General features: G+C 37.9%; 1 protein-coding gene across 1 annotated transcript in view; it reads left to right on the forward strand.

The window, feature by feature from the left end:
• Positions 1–16,093, forward strand: part of LOC122754857 (WD repeat-containing protein 49-like) — an 82,355-nt gene extending 66,262 nt beyond the window's left edge. The window contains exons 15-18 of the mRNA XM_044003304.1: positions 4,118–4,263; positions 7,666–7,952; positions 15,533–15,720; positions 16,053–16,093. Of these exons, the coding sequence (XP_043859239.1) occupies positions 4,118–4,263; positions 7,666–7,952; positions 15,533–15,720; positions 16,053–16,093 (662 nt within the window). The remainder of the gene's footprint in view (positions 1–4,117; positions 4,264–7,665; positions 7,953–15,532; positions 15,721–16,052) is intronic.
• Positions 16,094–16,611: the final 518 nt, after the last annotated feature.

Raw genomic sequence — 16,611 nt, forward strand, 5'->3', positions numbered from 1 at the left:
CCTTCTCGTCTACCTTTTTCATTCCACTCTGCATTTGTTCAAAATGTGCTTTTTTCTTCATTTCCCCAACTTTATACTTAACCTATATCCACACAAAATCTGACCTTAGATTTTTCATTGAGAAGATTGAGGCCATCCAACATGTGCCACCTCAACTCAACTCAAATTGCTCAGAATTATCCCACTAGCCCTCTCCTCTTTCCTACTGATCATAGAGGAAATAATGCCCTGCTCATGTCCCACTGAGGCTGATCCTTCATCCAGGGCCCTACCATAGAATGTATCCACCTTCTTCTCATTTATCTTCTATTCCCTCTCAATTGGCTCCTCCTCACCTGCATACACACATATCCACTTTTTCCAATCTTATAAAAGCCTTTTTGGCCCTGCTATGTCTCCATCTCTCTCTTCATCATTAAACTTATCTCAAAAAGTGGCCTTTGCCTGATGCCAATATTTCCTCACTACCTGCCATCTCTTCAAACCTGTCATTCAATCAATCAGTAAACATTCACCATGTGCCTACTATGAGTCAGGTACTCTATTAAGCACTAGATATACAAAAAGAGACCACCACCCTGCTCTCAAGTAGTACCATCTTGTTTCTCCTCTCACAACACTCAATGGCCACTAGTGTAACGTCCTACTCACCAGATCTAAAGAAGGGACTTTCTTTAGTTTTCATCCTTCCTTTTGTCCCTGTAGCATTTGTCCATGTTAACTAATTCCCTTTTACTTTACCATTTCACCCTCTGAATTTCCACAATTTGGTTCTTTTTCTACATCTCTCCTTCATTCTCTTTCTGGCCCCTTTATGTCTATGAGTCCTAAATGTCTGTTCTTAACCCTCTTTGCTCTCTCACTGCATGTTCTCCTTTAGAAATCTCATTCACTTTTATGTAGACCGCTCCCAAATCTCTATCATCATGTGCCAGTAATACTTCAAACTCAATGTAACTAAGTGAAGCTTAGTATCTTTTACCCTAAAATGTTCTTTCTTTGTACTTTTCCATTTCTATCAGTAATACCACCATTTAGCCAGTGTCTTATGCTTATAGTACTGCTTTGTCTTTGATTTCCACTTTCATCATCTCTAAGGAAATCAGGCACCAAGTACTGCAGATTTCAGCATTATAAAATATCTCCCACCCTTTATTCTTCTCTTCCAAAACCAAGACCCTAGTACAGGTTCTCATTACCACCCACCAGTAATTGCAGCGACTTCCAGACATACCTTCCTTCCTACATTCTCTGCCTCCTCTAATCTGGCCTTCATTCTGCTATCAAAATAAACTTTTTAATGCAAGATCTGGTTATTTTACTCCTTTGCTCAAAAATCCTTAAGGTTTTCTTATTGACTCCTGAGTAAAGTTCAGACTCTTTTGCTTGACATTAAATCAAGATCTTCAACAATTTGACATCACCATGTCTTTCCATCTCTCTTTCATATTATCCCCATCTAGGTCCCTTACAAACCAGCCAAACTAGACTACTCTGTTCCCTGAACAAATTCTATGTTCTCACGTTTTTATGCCTTTAACCTATCTTTGTACAAAGACTTTCTACCCATCCTTTAAATCTCAACAAGAACAACATCTACTTGTAGCCTTTACTGATAAGCCAGGTCAATAATGACCTTTTTCATAGGACCTTATGTAGCATTTTATTTTGTAACTCTCTAATGTACTTATCATATAATATGATATATTATATTATCTGTATTTATATCAGATTCTGCCCCCCATTACTAAATAGTAAGCTTACTGAAAATAAGGTCCATTCTTAGCTAAAGTTTGAATCTCTCCCAGAACATAGTATATGCTTAATTTATAGTAGGTGTTTCATAAACATTTGTCAAATGAATGGTTAAGACCTTATTATGGGGCAGCTAGATGGCACAGTGGATAGAGCACGGGCCCTGGAGTCAGGAGTACCTGAGTTCAAATCCGGCCTCAGACACTTAACACTTACTAGCTGTGTGACCCTGGGCAAGTCACTTAACCCCAATTGCCTCACTAAAAAAAAAAAAAAAAAAAAAAGACCTTATTATGGCAGAACAGAGCAATTTTGTAGACACTGATTATCTGAGATTCCTTATATAAATGGTTTTATTTTCCCCTATTAAGTTTGTGACCCTGGGAAAAGTCTAATTCATTAAGCTATAACTGTAAGTTGATTCAAATTTTGTGTACAGGATATGCCAAAACAACAAGCATAGTGATGACTCATTGTTACAAGATCAGTAATAGTTGCATATTTAACAATACCTTCTGAGCTCTTCCTAATTCTATTTAAAATAATTGTCTTAATTCCTTTGATGGAGGAGAGAAGTCCTTTGCTAGCACCTAAAATACTTAATACCAATGTTTTAAGTCAATTCCAGGCAAATTTTTAAGGGGGGGGGAGGGTAGAAATCTCTCAGCCAATTGGATGCCACTGTAATGATATCCGATATATAGAATGGAAGGAGATCACTGATAATATAAATAAGTTAATTCCTCCAATTGAAAGATATTTGGGGCTAGAAGGAATAGAAATTCTCAAAGAGGGCTTAAATAACAAGTTTCAGGACAGGTTTTTCAGACTTTCCAGGTAACCTGGACAGTCTAATGAACATGTTTTATAGCTTAATGACTACAAGGAAGACCAGAAGAGGAGGCAAGTTCAGCACCAAGATAAGTAGGGAGGACATATGAATAGACCAGAAAATTCCAATCCTATGATATGGATAGAGACAAACTTTCACACCCCATCCATCTGACAGTTCTAGTCCCAACTCAAGTGGAAATCAAAGCAATGTATTTTATATTGCATCAGAGCATATGATTATAGACTTAGAGCTGGAAAGGGCCTTAGAGGTCAATTAATCTAATGGGGAGCTGAGGCCCAGAAAGGGTGAGTGGCCTGTCCACAACCACACAGTTTCTAGCTCAGGTTTGAAAAAGGGAGTTCAAACCTCCCTCTCCTTATAACCCTTTTCCCCACTGAAGAAGCACGCCAAAGTCAACCTCAGGATGAGTCAGATCTCTATTGAGAACACACCCTGAGATGAAGTGGTCTAAAGTGAAGGGAGATTTATTAACTATGGAACAAGAGTTCCATAGGTCACAATGGAAGGGACATGCAGGACCAAAGTAGAACATGGCCAGGGTAGTATCGAGGTAAATGGGGATGAGAATATTGGAAGTGGGTGAATGGTAGCTTATTCTTAGGCAGCCAAGAGTTGATCTCACTGGAAGAGAAAGAGGTGTGAGTTTGCTAAACTTTGAGCTTGAGGCAGTGTATGAATGACCTTGACCTTGAACTCAGTGATCTGGTCAGGTGATGGGATGCTCTGTATCTCAACTATTCCCTCAACAATGGTCGAGGGGTAAAGTGAAGCAACTGCATTGTAGGATCACCCATTCCTTGACCAGCAAGAGGATCTTAGAGTCTCTTCTACCAGATAGGTGATCTCCTAATGATGGGAGAATGGTAGAGGGGAAAGTCTCATGTGTTAGGTTATTTTGTAATCTGTTAAGATCTTAAGAAGAGAGTAAACTAAAAGGTTAAATAATGATTAATGTATATCACAAAATCAACAATGGATGTACACTTAATGACATATTATGAGTTGTTTTTCTATTTCTTGGGCATGCCTGTGTCAAGTTTCTGAACCCTAACAAATTAGTGTTTTAAGACCCTGAATGGGAGGAGGGGTGGTAGGACAAGAAATCTTGATGGAACCTCAAGACAAATTCAGGAAACATAAAGGAAAAAGAATACAAATCATGATGCCAAGAAAAAGGTCATTGCTCAATCACAGTAATTAAGTAAGGATAATGTTAGTCAACCTAAGAGTTGAAACAGTAGAAACAGTAGCTAAGGAATAAAAATTATAAAAGTCTCCCCATCCTGGGGCCAAACCACCACCACTTGTGTAGCCTTAAATGAGTCAAGTGATGATCTTTGAATGATTCGGGGGGAAGATACAAGGCATCTGGCAATGTACCTTTCCCAGGTAAGCTCCTTTTAAATCTGATCTAAGAACTGTGTATATAGCATTATAAGAACTGGTTTGCCTATAATATAATGAGGTCTTCCGGACAGAATGACGTATCTTTTCCATTCCACACAGGCAAATTTTATGCTCCCTTAAAAGAGGATATTTCTGTAACCGGGCTGTCATCCAACAAAGATAACCATCTCCTGATCACTGGAGACACTAGTGGCTTTATCCAAGTGTGGGATATTTCAAACTATGCAATAACACTTCCTTCTGTGGTAAGTTTTTCATGAGATAATAATACAAGAAATTAAAATACAACTTCCACTATTTCTCTTTCTCTCCATCTGTATGTGTGTTGGGACTTCTATCTGAGAAAGAGGGGAATCTCACCTCCACCCACCCTCTTGGCAGCAATGGTTACTCCCTTTACATGGCAACAAGCTCTTTTCTGGCCTAGATAATTCTAAGACTGGGCCTCAAGTCTCTAGCTGACTCTTATGTTTCAAGTTTCTTTCCCTAAACATAGGTGACTGAACAGAAATTTTTTGAAAATATTTCTGAATTTTACAGCCACCAAAAAAAAAGACAGAAAAGAAAAAATTCAATATACAAAATAGAACAGAAAAAAGGTTATATTAAAACCATAAATCTGTTATATATAGGTTGCTTTTCTTAACTATGTAATGAATTTAACATGTTACTTTCAAACATGTCTGATTACCTTTCCTTCACAACCTTCTTCTTTTAAGTACATAACAAATTTAATATGTAACTTTCAAAATTATCTTGATTGTTTCTTTCAGAAATTTCTTTTGTTCTCTTCTATGAGTTTTTAAAAATGTCTTGATTTTAAAATGTTCTTTTATTTCTTTTCTTTTGGGGAGATGGGGTAAACACCATTGTTATGTCCCCTCTCCTTTTCCTCTAGGACCATCCCAAATGAAAAAGAAAAAGAAAAACATGATATTTGTAACAAGCATTGTTGAACAAAATAAATCTACACATTTGCACTCTGACGACGTGTGTCCTATTATGTACCTTAAGCCCACCCCTCTGTCAGGTGGTAGGCAGTATGTTCCATCATCAGTCATTAATCAGAGTTCTTAAGTCTTTCAAAGCTGTTTTGTTTTCTTTACAATATTGTTGTGACTGTCTAAATTTGAACAGTGACCCTGAGATGAGTATTTCTAGCTTTGTCAGTGATCTTGTGAGTTCAAGAGGTTGAAATTTCCCTGATCTGGGTTCTGGTTACCCCGGAGAAATAACTTCTTAAAGGAGATGTCCATCACTAGGAAGATGAGGACAAAGCCATACCCTGGCATTCTAGAAGATATGAACCTTGAGTGACTTGCTCAAAGTCCTAGGAAACACTTCAAGTTTCAAATGTTTAAGTTTAGGTTTTATGTTTTATGCCTAAAACAGTATAATAGTTGTTGTAGGTTAATGTATCATGTTTTAAATATTTGTCAATGTATGTTTATGAGGTTTTTTAAAGTTTTAAATATTTTATTTGTGGAAGAGGAAATACATATATATTCTATACCTGTCTTCTTTGTACAATGAATACCTTTCTAGAAGAGATCTTATTAATCCCTTTTGGGGAGTCCCAAGGCATGTCATTAACTTTAAGAGATTTTCCCCAGATATCCTATAGTAGACCCTCCCAACAAGGGGCCTGAGCTCTACGTTCATGCAGACTAGTTTTATTTTTGAGGATCTTGGCCTTATACAGAGAGTCAGGCTCTTCTCAGAGTCTCTGGATCATTATATTCCCCACCCAGGAATTCTAAGGAAAATTGTTTAAAGTTTGAGTAATAAAGGTACCAATTACAAGCCTTTTGGGGAGGGGGAGAGGAGAGACACTATTGTTAGCTCTTCACTCACCCTCTCCTAATATTATCCCCAATGAAAAAAAAAAAAAAAAGAAAAACATAATGCTCATCCATCGACTTTTATCAAGGTTCTACATGGTTTTGGGGGGCGGAGTTTGGGGGTTTTTTGTGGGGTTTTGTGTTTTTTTATCAAGAACCCCACTAGAAAGAGCAAGAGTGTATGAGTCATCAGAAGCATCCAGCTCCAGGGATACCACAAGATCACCAGAAAGGATTTAGGGTTCCAGGACACTTGTGGGCACTAGAAAAAATCTCTTTCCACAAATACTCCCCAGAAAGGATGACTGCTGTTAAATAAACAATATGTTCCTTCATTTCATTCTGTTCATTTCAATACCAACAAATATTCCATTTCACCTATAGGTCTTTAAACAAGAAACTATTATTAGACAAAATAAGATTCAGAAATTTGGGCTTCGTTCATTACTCTTATTATTAGGGACTAAATACTATTGGTTTGATTCAGGAGAAATGAGCTAATGGGGAACATAGATCTCCCGACAATTAGGATGTTCACAAGTTATTGATTCTCTGGGCCTGGAAAGAGCCTGTAGGGTTCATTTTCTCCTTGCCCCAAGCTTGCAACAATCCATTTCTACCATCCCAGAAAGAGGGGGATCCATCATCTTAGGTAATATCCTCTACATCCTAAGCTACTCCTTCTAATATTTAGCAACCCTCACCTTCAAGAAATTCATTTTGAATGAGATAGATAAGAAATGCCATTCCACTTTTGTAGTCTCTGCCCTTTTAATCATACCTTTTGCATATGGAAACTCATGGAAAATATCCAGGATTATTTAAGCTATTATATGTGAAGGATTTGACCGTATATACAATTTTAACTGGTAGCACACTACATATTTTGTTTTTCAGTAACCTTGTTTCTTATATTTATTGTCATGTCTCCTGATGATGTCAATGAGAATAAATCTAGGGAGTTCTTGTTCTGTTTCGTTTTCTTTTGTGAGACAATGAGGGTTAAGTGACTTGCCCAGGGTCATACAGCTAGTAAGTGTCTCAAGTGTCTGCGGCCAGATTTGAACTCAGGTACTCCTGAATCCAGGGCCAGTGCTTTATCCACTATGCCACCTAGCTGCCCCAAATCTAGGGAGTCTTAAGATCAACAGTTCAGTTTTTGTTGTTGTTGTTGTTTGTTGTTGTTGTTTAGTCACTCAGCTGTGTTCAACTCTTCATTGCCCTATTTGGGGTTTTCTTGGCTAAGATAATGAACTGGTTTGCCATTTCCCTCTCCAGCTCATTTTACAGATGAGGAAACTGAGGCAAACACAGTTAAGGGATTTGCCCAGGATCACACAGCTAGTAAGTATGTAAAGCTGGATCTGAAGTCAGACCTTCCTGATTCCAAGCCTGGCTCTCTATTCACTGTACCACCTAATTGCCCAGTTTGGAAGGTATAACAAAACTTTCCAGAGGTGACATAGTGCAAGCGATCAAGAGTTGGCCTTGGAGGCATGAAGACCTAGGTTCAAGTTCTGCTTCTGATAAATACTACCTGTGTGACTAGGATTTACCTCTCAAGGCTCAATATGATTCTCTAAGACTATAAGTTACAGGCAAGTTAACTAATCTATGCAAGTCAAGAAAATTGCCATACCAACAAAATCAGAAATTCTTGACATCAATGAATTCACAGGTCTGGTCCTTTCCCACTACAACCAAACAAAATAGAACAAAATATTTGGAACCCTGTAGGTATTTTGTTCCTATCAGCAGCTCTTGTGACCAGTTATTTGTGCCTTTCTTCCCTTTTCAATTCTTTAGAACTCACCCAATAACCCCCTCCTACTTCGTGGCTGGAAGGCCCACAGCTGCACAGTTGTGAGTGTGGAGTACTTCTCCTATGGTTCTGATTCCTTCATCATCAGTGGCTCTTCGGATGGGACCTCTGGGTTGTGGACTTCAGAGGGAACATTTGTGGGACTATTTGGGCAAGAGAAAAAATGGAACCTGAAAGTGCCAGCTACCTTTTCTTCCCACAAAAATGCTTTCCAGACAACAATGCCGGTCTTGGATTCCAAATTGGAAGATTCAACTACTGGAAAAGAAAGGTTAGAGAACAACTGGATTGTTGTTGTTGTTATTCTTGGGGAAATGTGTAGACACATAGTATATACTGACTTAGGGGCCTACGGAACCCTGTAACTAACTGCATAATGATGAGCTTCCACACTTAGGGAGAAGAGCTCCCAGATTATACTTGTGAAAAGGATACCCATGTATACTGGATCCACATAACGTAATAATATATGAATTTAATGGTTTCTCCTACTATTCTAGGGAATGATGTTTCATTTGTATGTTGTCTCTCTCCTGTGAGAACTACAGGACCCAGGGAAAGGCCTCCTTCCCCATTACAACACAACTCACCTCAGACTAAGGAAAACACTCTCTTCCAAAAGGGTGAAACTTTCCAAATCTTGACCTAAGTTACATCATTAAATCCAGTCAGGATTTTGGCAGGCAGCTGCCTAATTTTTTAAAAATATATAAAAAATTAGAATTATATTAGAATTGAATAGGTCCAATTAAAGTAAAATAAGCATAAACACTAACCACTTTTTCCCAAAAGCTTATGAGGGATGCCACTTGCTCTTTTTCTGTCTTTTCATCCCCATGCTAGGCAGGAAGGGAACCATAAATTATATAGCAAGGACAAGGAGAATAAAGACTTCTGTCTGCTATGCATTGTTCTTACCCAACACTTCCATCCATTCAAAGGAGGAGGGGGGTCACTCCTCAGCTATCCACATTGCAGTGACAACCCACAAGAATCCCAGTACACAAGCTGCAGAGCTAGAGAACAGTATCCCTTACCAGAGCACAAATGAGCTCTGAACTTCCACATACCTCATCACTGTGGATTCTTTCCATCTGCCCTTCCTTCCTAGGGTTCTCAAGGCCCCAAATCAAGCTATGACAATCCTGGTGATGTCTGGATAAAAGTCTTCTCCATCACCCTCAAAAACTTCTCCACTATTTGTCCCTGTTACAATATGCATTAGGGCCATACAGAAAGAGTTGTTGGTCACAAACAAGAAATACTTAGGGTTAATTTATGTTTCCAACTCTGAGCACCACTAAGAAACCTCTGTGTTGGGCTCTCCTATAATACTTTCTAAAAAAGCCCCAGCCTTACTTTACTTCATTCTATTCTTTCTAACCATCTCTCCTACAATCCACTTGTAAACTGAAGGGACCTTCCCACCAAGTTCTGGAATTATGAACCATGGTCAAATCAACTCTCCCATTCACTATCCCTGGTTTGAGTATATTCCCTCTATTCTCCCCTATTTCTCTACTTATCATTCCTATAACTTTCCAGACCAAACCACCTCCCTGGCCACCACTCTCCTATATGTGTTTTATTCCCCCACTACAATGGAAGTTATTAAAGGGAAACGATCATCTTTCTTTTTGCTTCTATTTGTGACCCCTGCACTTAGCAGAGTGCCTGGTCCATAGAGAATGCTTAATGAGTCCTCACTGGTTGGCCTTTTAAAAAAATGACACTGACAGAAATGCAGTGATAGAATTTGATCAGGTAAAATTTTCCTAAACAATACTTGTGTGATGACGTGGGAAGGATAGCTTTTTCTGTGGATCCCTAGCAAAATTAAGTTTTCAGAATCCACTAGATCCTAACTCCAATATTCTCTCATGCCCATAACAGTTGTCCTAAAATATTCATGAAGTCCAGGACCTCAGTAGCAGAGTTCAATGGATAGAGAAAAGATGCAGAGGCATACTGGTAAACGTTGTTATAGGGAGAAGCCAGGGAGTAGGAAATAAAATGAGATCCTGCCCAGGAGAATTCTGAAGGGGTCCAGATTATATCCTATTTCCCTTGATCGAGAGTTCCTTATCTCAGTAGAAACATATCTACCTGTGTTTTATCAAGTAACTCATTGCTCTTCTTTTCCTTAACTTGGGATAAACTCAGGATAACCTTTCCTAGACAGAGAGCCAGTCAGATATATTGATTAGCCATATCAAAAGATGCTTTCCAGCTCACAAAGTGCATTTTTTCCTGACCTTACCCATTCTTTCCAAGAATCATAAAAATATGGAGATGTTCTTAATGGAAGGCACTATAAGCAAACATTTATTGATTTCCCACAGAATGTCTGAACAATCAGATGATATATGAGTCTTGACAAAATTCTTGCCCCCAATTTAGTTTCTGTTAGGCAGCTTTGTAATTTATTTCAAACTTTGGATAGATACAGCTATGTTACTTTGCAAGATTTCATGGAGAAATCCCATGTGAATCTCAACTCTCCTATTAAAGAACTTGCAAACCTACCATACCTCTAACACTTTCTGGGAGAGGCTGCACAACTGAATAAAACACATCATTCTTAATGTCAAAGTAATGACTATGCCGTGGCAGGTTTGCAAGTTTTCAGATAAGACATTTCTCCAAAATTTTTTTTGGTCTTTTTTGTTTTGTCTGGACCTGTCTTGTAGACATTGCCTAGTGATAAAATTTCTCCAATCAATGAAGATACAATTGCTCTGCAGCTAAATAGCTAATAAGTCATTTAAAAATTTGCCTAGGTTCACATTAACATCATGGGTCAGAACTCATATCTTTTTACCCCTGAAGTCAGATCTCTATCTACAACACCATACCAGCTCTCCAAAGATATAATAAGTATAGGAAATAAGAATACTTTTGTCTTTGCTTCTAAGTTAGAACACTAGTAACAGTGGTTATTTTTAGTGCTTCATTAACTAACCATTCACTTGATGCTTTCTAGAAAATTACATTTGCTTTAACAACCAAACAGAATTACAGATACACTGCAATGTACTCAATCAAAAATTGAGGGGGAAATGTCAAGTGGCTACCTATTGAAGTAAATAAGAAATACTATAGGGATCTCAAGTAATAATGGAATCATAGATTACAAGATCAGAGATGTAGAGCTCAAAGAAGCCATTACTTTAGGAATGAAAATTCAAAGTTGGAAGAGACCTCAGACATTGAATCCAACCTGTACCTCAACAGGAAATCACTGATAAATACCCAGTCTTTACATGGAGCTCTCCAGTGAAAAGAATTCAACTATGTTTCAAGTTAGCCTATTCCATTTTTAGACAAATCCATTTGTTTCCCCTTCTTTCTTGTATTTTTTATGTAACATCCCTCTGGACTACATCTTGGAAGCACACTCACAGACTGAGTCCCTCAGGGAACAACTACCTCAAGTTGAAGCAACTTTATGGGTTCACAGTCCTAAAATTATTTAGCTCACAAGTTCCCAAAATGTCAGGGGGCACAATTATCTCAAAGTAAAAAGGCATTCATTGAAATATCGAGTAAAGAAAAAATAGCAATAAAATATCTTTTCCATAAACCTTAGACTCACTGTCTCATAAATAGACATGGCATCAGTGGGAATAATGAATGCTCATAATGGACACAAATAGAGAAGACTATAGTTAAGAAAGACATTGGCAGAGGCAATTTATACCCTTTTGGGCCCATTGTACTGTCCCAATACCTTCTCATGAACCCTTTGTGTTGCTTCTCATGGGGTACAGCATCTCTTCATGGTGAGTAACTCTGCAGGGCACCCTCTACCTGCTACTGAGTATGGTGCCAATATTTGCACGTGGCTTCCACCATCTCCAGCTTCAGACTCCCCTGAAATTCTGACTGAGATTATTACTAGGCATTTTTGAAAGGGGTCAAAACCCATAGCCTTGGACCAACAAGAGTCTTTTCTCTGGGGCCTGCTATGTTCCAGCTCCAGATGCTAGATTCTTACCAACTCTACTTGAATCTATACCTGGACTCTGCTCCACTGTACCCTGCCATATGATTCTGCTGCAAGATATCATGGGGTGGGGAATGGGGAGGAAGATCCTAATGACCACCCTTTTTGCACTCTCCAAGAAGTAAAAGGAAAAAGTAAAAAGCAAATCACTTCCTTAGGACTGGCCCTTGGCCCAAGAATTAACTTATTTGACCCAGTTGAATTCTTTCTTTTAAGCTCTTTTCAACTTTCCCTTACATTACTTTTTGATTCTCAGTCTTATACAAATATTTAGCTTTAGATAAAGTTTACCAGGCACTCTAGGCTTCATCCCCAATCAAACTGACTATAAGAAGACCCAATCCCAGAGTATCAGGGGCCATTACTGGTATAAAAATTCAACAGCAAGAATAAAATAAATAAAAGCTACTAGATGTTATGCCTCCTCCTCTTGGTACTTGTCCGTCAGCTGAGCTTCTCATTGATCCAGATTGTCTTTAGTTCTTTTCAGCTCCTCCCCTAAGGGCAGCCTTGCAGAGTCCTTGTCTTCCCCTCATGGGACTGTGTCTGAGCTTTCTTCCCCAATCAGTCAGTGCCCCAAGATCTACTGCCACCAACCCTGCCATAGGTAATATACATATACTGTCAAGGGTACCTCTCTCTAACTCACTGGTTACAGATCTGGATCTCTTGGTATGACTGGCTAACTTTCATATATTATGTATCATCTGTTTTCCTAGACTAGGGAGCTCCATGAGAGTGTGGGTACTAGCTCTCACTCTCTCATTATATTCTTGCTTGCTGTTATCAGCAGAGGGGTCACTGTGAGTCCTCATTTAATGTATTTTACAAATCAAGAAAAAGGCCTGATCAAATAGTAATCCCTAAATTTTAAAAAACAAAACAGTGATTTCTCTAACTTTGTATCCTTGATCCTCATTGTAGACTTATCTTCAGCCCCTCTTGAATTATCTTTTATTAATCAACATTTTTCATGTCTTCATACCCATAATACTTCCTTGAGATGTTATTTTTATTCTTTTATTCTTATAAATCTTAGTGGATTCCCAAGGCCTGCATTGTAAGGAACATTGCTTTAACCTGATGCTTGTCTTCAGTTCTGCAGATCCATCCCCAGCCCAATGCTACTGGCCTATACCTAGGATAAATGCACAGTCATAGTCAGTGTAAAAATATAAATAACTGGTATATAGAAACAGCTAGCCAAATCAACTTTTTAAAAATGTGTTCTCAACAACCTAGAAGATGTCACTATCCCTGCAATATTTTACACAACTAGCATAGAGATCTAGTGTGAGTACGTGAAAATATTTCTATAGTCCTGTCTGGCAAGAAAGTGGATAATAAAGACCAAAAATTTAAGGTGAAATCCATTGTCTTCCATAGGAAGAAGAATCTCTAGTAGCATGAGATTTGAGACACAAGTAACTACAACTTTGAGAAACCCTTTCTTTGGCTTGTTAGAAACCTTGTTGGAAGCTCTAACTTGGAGTTTTGTCAGGCTTAATCTTACTCCAGAGAGGGTCATGGATGAAGAACTGGCAGCATAATATGAGCAGGGTATAAAGATTGCTCAGACAGCTGCACTCCTTGATGAAGATTCAATAAGGACTCAAGCTAGAGTCCAGCATCTGGACTGTGGTGTCAGTGGTATACAGTGCTTGCCTCTTTATTATATAGCTGAGCATAATATGGGTTTTATGCTTGGGATGCTAAAGGAGATAAATGGGCTTCAGAATGAATGTGCCACTTTTTAAAATATATAACTCATATTTTGGACATGCAAATGTAGCTGTTTTTGACCACAATTATATGCTCCTTTAGTTTCAAAATATAAGATTGCTGCAATCCCATAAGAGTATTCAGTGATGACTCTGGCTTCCTATGTCATTTGCTTTTTCATTTAAATTATAATAAAGTTGCATTTCAAATGTCTAAGAAAGAGAAAAATGGAAAAATAGGCATACTTTCCCAATCACACTTTGGAGGAGGAGGGGAATAAGGACTCTGATTTTTAAGCAAAAACTATGTATTTATAAGGGGAAAAAAGTTGTTATTTTTTAAATGTGTTCTTAGGATCATAAAGAATCATTTCTAACTGATTATGCTGAACTGGAGGAAATGGATGGAAAGAATAAACACAGTTAATTTAAAACAGATGGAAGCCTTGACAGAGCCTACTGTAGATTTAACTTGGGGATTTTAAAAATGTTTTTTAACCAAGATTTTATTAATATTGCTTTTAAGGTGCCAAAAGTTACAGTTACAGAGACATCCCCAAATCCCCAATAACTAGTTACTTGATGGAATGATTCATCTTGACTACACCTGGCCTTTAATTAGGTCCTCTGGGTTCCTGCTTGATTTTTTTCCTGGCTGTCCTAATATTATAGATAGCAAAACTCACAGATAACTCAATCCAATGAAGTAGAACAATCACTAAGTACTTCAAAATCCTGATATTGGACTCTAAAATGTAAAGTACCAAATTTCCTGAACTTTGGTTTTTCTAACGTTCCCTAATATGTCTTGATCATTTTCAGTCTGGCATTACAAATTATTAGGAAAATCTAGGAGACTCTGTGGTTGGTTAATGAACAGACATTCTTATAAGCTTAAAGAGTTTTATCCTCTGAAAAATACCAGTTTTCTCACTAGCAACCATTCAACAGATGAATTATGCAAGTTAAAGCTTGTAGAAAGAATGATCGAAGTTTCAGAAACTGCCAATTTCCATTCTGTCTTCCTCTGTTGAACTCATAAATGAAAAATGGTGCAGCTTTTCATTTTCAGATATTGAGCACATTTGGGCTGTAACACTGTCAGTACAGATCCAGGATGAGAAGGCTCACTTAACTACCTACTAACATCAAAGTAAGGCTCCTTAACTGTTTTCACCTGATTGGCACCTCCAGTATTGTCATTTTTAGATCAAATTTCTTTGACTTCCAGAAATATTTTTTTAAACAAACTAATGATGTCCCTCATTTAGAATTTCTTCAGATGGACTAACCACAAAATACTCAAGCAAAGCCATAATCTCTCCTTCTATATTCTATACTGTGGCCAGGGATTCCTAACTAATCCCAGACATAGCCACAGCAGAATGGTATGCAGATTTTCTGCTTTTAACCACTTCAATAAACTCATCATAAATTGACTAATCTTCTCTCCTTTGAGGGATATGAAAACAAAAGATGCCTCTGAGGATCCTTCTTCTGTTTTTTAATCTACTCACCCCTACTTCCCCATTACGCATCATTTATGCTGCTTACCTTGGAACAATCCTTTTAGAATACATGAAATGGTTGTTCTCAAAACATTCCTCTTTTTTTTTTTTTTTTTTTTTGGTGAGGCATTTGGGGTTAAGTGACCTGCCCAGGGTCACACAGCTAGTAAGTGTTAAGTGTCTGAGGCTGGATTTGAACTCAAGTCCTCCTGAATCCAGGCCCAGTGCTCTATCCACTGCACCACCTAGCTGCCCACATTCCTCTCTTCTGTGCAATATAAGTCCTCAAGTGCCCTTTGACCCATGATCCCTATCAAGACTGTACCCTATTATTTTAATGAATTTTATAGAAATAATTATTGGTACTTTACAACTAGAACCCATGGTACTCTAGTTGATTACTTGCTCTAAACAAGGTAGTGGAGTTCTTACTCTCACTCAGAAAACCCCTGATCAGGCCTCCAGATTTGCTTTACAAGGGAAATCTTTGTGTAATTTGTGGTTCAGACTAAGTATTTTACTGTTGGCATATGTGGCCTTTTTCATATCTTGGATTCATTTGGAAATAATTGCATCACTCTGAATATCATGCTCCCCTGGAACTCTTTATGTTTAGAGATTACTTTGAGAAGTGGAATGAGAACAGGAAGGGAAAGGATGTGACTGAATGCTACCCATTAATTGATGGTCAGAAGGGAGATCATATGCTGGTCACTGAAGGAAACCCAAAGGCTGCAGGTGACTCAGAAACTCAGAAAGAAGGAATTCACCTCAACAAAACTGAAACAAGAAAAGACTTAAAGGGTAAGGTTACGTCATGGAGAGATATCTCATTTTCTGTGAAATGAGGATATGAAAGCAAGATTATGTAGGTGAGGGATGGTAGACAAAACTAAAATGATAATACTTATTGTAATATTAATATTTCAGATTTAATACATCATGCTATATGATTAGCAATATATATGTCTCATTTGGGAGTTAAGGAATGTTTTTTCTATATTTTATAAATAAATAAACTGACTCAAAGAGGTTACGTGACTTTCCCAAAGTCATACAGCTGGGAAGTGGCAAAACTGGGATTCAGACCCAGATCCTCTGGCTTCAGATCCTTTGAGTCCATTTTATCACATCAGGTCTCATTACGGATGAGCCACACCCCCTGAGCAATACCTGACAAAAATGAACAGATTCTGCCCACTGAGTACATCTTCTACCTAAGCTAAATATGAGAATCTGATGAAGTGGCACATATACCAATGAGAAAGTATATACTCCAAAATATAGATTGACCACCTATGCGGTATGGGTGTTGTTAATGGTAACATTGTTGCTGTATGGCACAGTGAAATTGGAGCTAGAATGCCTGGACTTGATTTCCAGATCTATCACAGACTTTCTTTGTAACCTTAGACAAGTCACATCATCTATCTGAGCCTTAGTTTCCTCTTCTTCAGAATGAACATTATAGAAATTATTGCATTAATTGCCAAACATAGTTGTTGGAAGAAAAGACCTCGTAAAACATTATACATATATTAGTTATTATATTGTTATTGTTATCATCTTTATTGAAAACACAAAGCCAATTTCCACCTATTACTATTTTCTCTTCCTTCCCATTGTCTTTTATCTTTCCTACTTTCTTATGAGTTCTTACTTCCTTTTTCCTTTTTTTCCCATTTCTCCATCTAT

Source organism: Dromiciops gliroides, chromosome 4, assembly GCF_019393635.1.
Source record: "Dromiciops gliroides isolate mDroGli1 chromosome 4, mDroGli1.pri, whole genome shotgun sequence".
Taxonomy (NCBI): Eukaryota; Metazoa; Chordata; class Mammalia; order Microbiotheria; family Microbiotheriidae; genus Dromiciops; species Dromiciops gliroides.